Raw genomic sequence first — 7,349 nt, 5'->3', positions numbered from 1 at the left:
TGACTGTGTTTTAAATATTAAGATTGATTCTGCTTTATGTTGCATTATATTACCCGGGATAAGGGGAATGATCCCTCTCCCTTCCCACCTACCTACGTTCCACCTCGGCCGGCTCGTAACCCCTTTCCTTCGGCTTGTGTTTGTTTCCTGCCTTGCCCTAAACTTCTCTGCCCGTCCTGCTCCGGAGCCAGAGAGCAGCCTGCCCTCGGTGTTCAGACATTTGCAGGAGGCACATTTCAATTACGGAGGCAGGCGCAGGTCCCGCGGTCACTTTATTTGCAGAGGGCTTAGCCTCAGTGTTTTGAAAGGCGAGTGTAGTCAGCCACATGTCAGAGGTGAGCTGCGAAGAAAGCCCGAGTCCTTTCAGCAGTGGGATTACTGGCACAGGGTGTTTGTGAGGCCGCCGCCCGAGGGGGAACCTGACAAGGGGCTCTGTGGTCTGAAACCTTTTGGGGTGTTTCAGCGATAACTTGTAAGTTGGGATCCTGCATTTGTGCTGCAAGAAGTCGAGCAAGTTTTCAAGTTATCTCTCTTTTGTGAGAACCAACAAAGAGTGAAGGCGTCTGCCTGCCCAAAGGCGAGCTCCTGCCAGCCCCGCAGCACGGGAGGACACGATTAATGCTCTGAGTGATTGATGGAGATGGATCCACACCTCCACCAAAAACTTCCCGGAAGGGGACCTTCACTCAGGGTCTCCCAGCTGAGGTGAAATGTCTGTGCAGTCTTTACTTAGTGCGCTAAAGCCAAGAAAACGTGAAAATAAATTGTAGCCCGTTTTCTGGAAGCTGTTCTCGGAGAGAACGGCTCAAACAATTCTAAACTGGAAGCTCGAGCAAGGGTCTGAGATGCAGTTAAAGTAGAGGTGTCCCTCTCTCTGCCTAGGGCTCTGCATTGTCTGTGGTCCGACAATCACTAGGTGCTTAAACCTGCCTCCCATGGGGTCATGTGCTGGTGTTTAATTCTTCCTGATCAGAACCAAAGTTTACCTGGGTGTGGGAATTGCTGTGATGGCTTCATCACTGCCTTCCTCCAGAGGTGAGGAAGTCATATCTGTTCAGAAACAAGTCATGCGATATTTAAGTAATTTTTATATTGAATTATGTATTTATTTGCATTTTCGTAGTTTCAGTACAGTCAGCAAGGACTTTGTGAGACTGGATGGGAGACAGCACAAGGAGGAATCCTCAATTTGCATGGAGCCACTCTGTCACTTCCCAGCAAGGGTTAATGGATGCATCTCATTTCTGAAAGCCTCACACAGGGTCAGGAGCTGAAGATTTTTATTTTTTCTCCCTGTGAGGTATTTACCATGTACAAAGCAAATCACTGAGTTACTGAATTTAGCCTGACATTTCTTTTTTAACATTTTAACATTTTCAAAAGTGCTGCATAATACATTTAAGTACTTTACGGCTATTAATAGCTGTGTGTATTCTGAGAGGCAACCACAAGGTAGCACGGTGTTCATAAAGAAACTGCCACCTCTGGCTTTAATTAGTTCAAAGAAAAATTATACCAGAATTCTTCTGAAGCCCCTCCAATAAATGGGAAGATGAGCGAGTGAGGAGCTGCTGGCTCCCTTTGGCTGTGCTCTGCCCGTCTCTGAGGTGTCACTGGGCACACGCTCACATCTGTTGCATACCTGTGTCAGTTTCCTCACGTCCTGCCAGAAGGAATCAAAAACTGATTTGCACCATTGTTTGTTTTTTTTTTAATAGCTCTTTTTTACTGACTAAAACACTTACAGACTGGTGATTTTATTAAGCTTCCTCCAGGATGTTGCTCAACCTGGAGTCCTGGTTATTCTTATGGAGAAAGAACTGAAAATATATTAATTCTTGTAGTCTTAAAATGTCTTAGAGAATTGCAATTATTTCCCAATGGAGCAACATATTATTAGGTCCTGGACTGCGCCGATACATAATTTGGGGTTTTGTCTTTAAAAGTCATTTGTAGAGACAAGATCACACATTTATAAAAATGTCTGAATTCATGTGCATAACGGTGCACACATCTACAGTTATTTATTTATTTATTTATTTCCCCAAGTCCAGCAGCAACAATGATAGCTGCCAACCAACCCCGAATTTACTGTCACCACCACCCCTAAATAGCATTCATTTCCTAGTAAAGCCTAATGGCATACATGATGGTTTGCCAGATTTGTGGCCTTTGTGAGGCTTATAAGCAGGACTGACTTGGGAAGATCATAAAACTTAATGAACTTCTCGACTGCAGGAGGTGTCCGCAGGGGAAGCGAAAGGCCTGCTCGGCTGCTCGGGCTGCTGCAACTATTTTTTATGTCTAAAGAGAGAGGATGAAAATGTTCATTAAGAACGTCCTCCCCTTGCATAGATTTTGGTGTTAAAGAATGAATAAAAAAAGCTCTGAAAACCAGACAAACCGCGTGTTAGCCACGGGGTTAATTCCTCGCTGTTCCCGTGTAAGTTACCTTTATTTTTATTGCTACAACTGTAAGTAGCCGTGCGCTGCCGTCCCTGTGATGAAAGGGCTGCATCGGGCCCGCCTGGCTGCAAAGCTCCTTATTGATGAGCTGGCCGGGTGCTCAGGAACGCCCCTTGTCAATATGCTGCAGGGCTGGAGCCGCGGCCAGGGGACTCCTCGGAGCAGCCTGCCCTGCGTGGCTCTGGCACGGCTGGGAAATGTTAACCCCTGTCGGCACCGTGGGGCTGGAACAGCCAGGCGCGGCACTCTGCCCTTGCACTGCACAAATTGCAACTTTCCAGCGGAGGTTTAGTGCGAACAACTCTCAGTAATACACTGTAACCCTCAGTCCTGCCGAAGCATGAGAGGATTCAGATGGAACAATGAAATGGCACTGATAGCATACATACATGTGTGTGTGTGTGTGTGTGTGTGGGAGTGTGTGTGTGTGTGTGCATTTTGGCTAATTTCTAAATATCAGCTGTGATGTTATTGTTACTTACTTTAGCTCTTTAAAATATTTATGTACAGTCCTGGTTTTTTTCAAGCTGCTAAATACATAGTTTGTTGTTCCCTGACTACCTGAAGAAGTCAGTGCTGGGTGTTTATGTGCATCCAGCTCAGCTTAAATTGTTTAGCTTTTGCTTCCATCTCATGCTTCAGTACAAAGGTTTGTCACCGACCCAGTGGTTGTACTTTTGAATGTATTTTTTTAATTGCCAGCAGATGTATTACAAATGATGCCATGCAGCAGAACGTTTGGTCGTTTGCACTGTCCTTATGGCAATGACATTGCTTTTCTTCATAAATGTCCTACTAGGAAAAAATAAATTGAATAAAGTGTCTTGGTTGTCATTTGGTCATCTGTTTCCAACACATTCATTATCAGCAGCCTGATTCTTTGGTGGATTTCTACCAGGGCACTTCTCTACTTGAGAAAATGGCGATTTGGTGATTATGGACATTAGAGAAATTTGTGGTATTTTGTCTCACAGAACCTGAGACTGCACCTTACCTTCAGCGCTTCCCATTGCTGGTGCTCCTTGTTGCATTTATATATCCATCTTCACCTTGAGTACTGGGATTAGTGGTTCCAGAGATTTTTTTTCCCCCTCTGTAGGGGATAAATTTGGCCCTACTTGTCAATACTAATTTAGCCAGGAGCAGGGATTTATTTTATTTATTTTATTTTATAGCTGTCTTTCATGTCCTTCCATTTATTTTTGAATTCCACACATTTGCTTGCTTATCTGAAAATACCAAATTATAGCAGTTACCGTGTGGTGTATTTTAGGATGCTTGTTGTAAGTTAAGGAATTTTTGCATTCAGAGATAAATTATTATCATGGCATGTAGGGAATGCAAAACAGTCTTTTTTTTTTTTTTTTTTTTTTTTTACAGGATTTAACACATTTATCAAGCTCTGTTCCTGCAGCTTTCAATGGTAAAGTTGTATGATATGGATATTATGCTGTCTTTTTTCAATTTAAACATTGATTTGTGTGAAGCATTAATATAATGATATTTGCAGTCTACCGTAGACAAATATAAGCAGAATTAGACACTCTAAATTGTTACAAATGCAAGGCAATATTTAAATCCGAATGAAGGCTGTATTAATAATTGCGGAGCGGAGCGCGTGGCGGTCCGGTTTGGAGGTGGCCTCAGATTTCGGGCTGTTTTTCAGTTCCTTGCACATGGAGCCCATGATGGCTCGGTGGGTATTTGTAGGCGGCAGGAGCGGATGCGGCTCCGTGCGAGCGAGCCCAAAGCAGCGGAGCCCCGAGCGGAGCTGCGCGCCCGGCGCCGCGCGGAGCCCGAGCTGTCGGAGCCGCGATTGACACCCCGAGAAGAATGCTTTGTTTGTTTGCTCAGCAGTCATGTTTAATGCTCTTCGCTTATCAAGGTGATCAGCATGGTTCGGATAACACATGCCTGACACCGCCTGCCTTTTCTCACCAGCGTGTTGACCTTTTGTCACGTTTGCTTTTCTCTGGTAGGCAATTCCTGGCTTTAAGTGTGAATGGAGTAAATAATTCACATCAATATTTAATATAAATTATTAAAGTTTCTGTCAGCTCTTACAGTTCATGCTTTTATAGAGTTGGAGTAGTTCATCAGCCAAACAGATGAATTGTGCAGCTCAGCTGGACACTAGAGCTCCTCCATCGTGCTGCCGGGACTGAGGGAGGAAGCAGGGAATTAAATAGGAAAGGTAATGCAGCCTGGTCCTTCAACTTTGTGTTTTTCAGTAATGCACATTCTTTAGGAAGGCTCGAAGCGCCAGATAAATATCCAGCATAATTTATTTTGTTATTACTGTACTTCTTTCCCCCCCTTCGTGTTGCAAACAGAAATGCAGAAAACCCCACTGGCCACCGGTATTTTCTCCTACTCTTTGTTATTGGCCTTCCTTTGGTGCTGCAGGCCCTTCCTGAGCTCAGGGAGGGAGTACTGGTGTTGGGAGGTAGGGTTTGGGTGTTTGTTTCTTTTTTTCCCCTCAGTGGTCCATTTCTATTTTTAAAGACTGCTGCGGAGCCCTAAGGTGATGAAGTTTCAGGGGTTTTTAGACCTTGTTTATAAATTACAATTTGTATTTTGCAAAATGACCTGTGATTGAATGTAGATTCTAAAAATGTTTTTTAAAGGAGAAAAGCTCTGATCTCTGATTGTAACAGCTCAAATGTGTTTATTGCATCAGGAATTGAATAAAAATAGCATGTTTTGCATAAAAGCATATAGTAAAAATCATTATGCACTTACTTTAATTTTATGCTCTTTTAGGTGTTTCAGTTCTTTTGTTAATGATCAGTTCAATGCGTGTTGCACAGTCACAGGTACTGCAACGATGTGAATCACTGAATATCACATGTAATACAAATCCATCACCTGGAAGGGAGGTGGGTTTGTATCATGTGTTTACAGGTCAAACCCTTTTGCTATACTTCAGTCATGCATCAACATTTAAAGCCAATCTCTCATTCCTCATTGTCCAGCAGGTGGCTTTGTCATAGATTATTTAATTTTTAATCATTTATTGTAAGTGGAAAAGGTTATTTAATAATATTATCCTGACGGCATTTTTTAAAAGAACAACAGTTTTCCAGTATGTCCTGTGGTGTATGACGGGGTCAATGGAAGCATCCAGAGAGCTTCAAGTACACAATCTAAATTAAGATTCTAAACAGGCATTACAGATGCTGGTAACTTTGGCAATTATCATTTTGTTTGGTGAACAGTAGTAAAACAGTGTGCGGTAAAAGTGTTTAGAGAGAGAGGATAAATAAATTGAACAGTTTTGCAATGCAAAGTGGTTTGTGGTGTTTTTGAGGATTTCTTGGCTCTTGCTTAACTGCTATTGTGAAGCCTGGAGCAGATTTTCCCATTGCTAATGCCCTAGAAGTATTAATTCACTTTGATATGCTAATTAGAGGGCATTATGCAAGAAATGAGATTAAGTGGCAGCATGAAGCCATTTGCCTGTCAGTAAATTGAGAGCTTTAGCATCAGGAGGAGCTTTGTTTTTTCTGAGTTTCTCTTGGTTTTGCATATAAATAAAATTGATTGAAAGGTCTAGAGAAGCTTCTAGAACATTGGTGGTTCTTTTTCTCCTTCTATGATTATTTAAACTTCATGTTAAAGCCTTTCTCTGAATATTAATTGATCTAATGGGAGATACTGAACATGAAGAATTTCATTGTATTCTCAGTTACTGTATCTTAACAAAAGGAAAGTATTAGAATTCTTTGTGTCATCTGATTTTTGTGGGATTATTTTAGATATATCTTACAGCTTTGTATTCTAATGTCTCTGCCTGCTCCCAGCTGCTGTGCTGAGAGCTGTACCTGTGTGGAGGTGGTTTTGCCAGTTCTGCTGTTTTGGGGATTGGTGTGAGGGCCCAGCTAGCTGAAGGCAAATGGAAGGCTCGGATTCCTGGCCAATAGGGCTGTGGACATTTGTCACCCCCACTCACCCACAGCTTTCCCACCATTTCTGATGCAAATCACATATGTATTTTCCTTCCTTTAGGAAAGAAGGGGTTGTAATATTGACCATAGATTTTATTCAACTGTCAGAAATTGTGTTAAAGTAACATTAAGGGATTGACTTACAGCCATAAGAGTGAGGGAATTTAGAGTTAGCAGTTAAACTCTGCCCTTAACTCAACTCATTGAACCTATTTATTAGAGCATATATGATACATAAGATCACTGTGCTGAGACCTCTGCTGTAGCAGGATGCTCCAGGATGGCTCAAAGATGAGATGTTCTAATCTAGTTCAATCTTTCCTTTGTTTTTTGAGGATTGGAGTTTTGGTGTGTGTGTGTATGTGTGGTTTTCATTCAGCCTCTGAGTTGCTTTACTACAGTTTTGTGATTAGTTTTGTTTTTGCAATACTGTTTTTAAAAAAATCAGAGAAGTAATTCTGGAAACTGAACAAAAATTTAGCAAAAAAATAAACCCAAAGCAAACCCAACCCAAGCCTGTCTAGTCCTCTTTGCCTGAGTGCAGCAGAGTGGCTGTTTGAGTGCCCATCTCCTCCACAGATCATTGTCGCAAAGTCAATCAGGGGAGCAGTGCTGGAGTGACAGTGCTTGTTATGAGCCCCAATAGTTATTTAAAAGAAAGGAAAAAGGATAAAAAAATGGCCCAGAGCTGCGTGCGGGGGCTGTTCATGCTGGATGCACATGCTCTCCCTGATCCTGGCAGCTGAAGTCTATCACTGTTGGGAAATTTTTAACATGAAGCACATGAGACACAAAGCGCGGCGGTTTCCCCGGAGCCATGGGGGTTTCACGGCGGCGCAGGACGAGTGGCACGTGCGCTGCGGGTCCCTGCCCGCCGTGCCCGCCTGGCGCCCGCCCTGCTGCCCCCACGCAGGGGCCAGGGCCGTTCTCATGGGA

The 7,349-nt window shown here is 43.0% G+C and overlaps 1 protein-coding gene across 1 annotated transcript in view; it reads left to right on the top strand.

Moving 5' to 3' along the window:
* Positions 1 to 7,349, top strand: part of PBX3 (PBX homeobox 3) — a 101,882-nt gene that overhangs the window by 1,902 nt on the left and 92,631 nt on the right. The window contains exons 2-3 of the mRNA XM_031057265.1: positions 4,177 to 4,306; positions 4,588 to 4,660. Coding sequence (XP_030913125.1) covers positions 4,177 to 4,306; positions 4,588 to 4,660 — 203 coding nt within the window. The remainder of the gene's footprint in view (positions 1 to 4,176; positions 4,307 to 4,587; positions 4,661 to 7,349) is intronic.

Source organism: Geospiza fortis, unplaced genomic scaffold, assembly GCF_000277835.1.
Source record: "Geospiza fortis unplaced genomic scaffold, GeoFor_1.0 scaffold27, whole genome shotgun sequence".
In the NCBI taxonomy this organism is placed as follows: domain Eukaryota; kingdom Metazoa; phylum Chordata; class Aves; order Passeriformes; family Thraupidae; genus Geospiza; species Geospiza fortis.
Note: the sequence above shows the minus strand (reverse complement) of the source record. Positions and strands in the feature narration are given on the sequence as shown.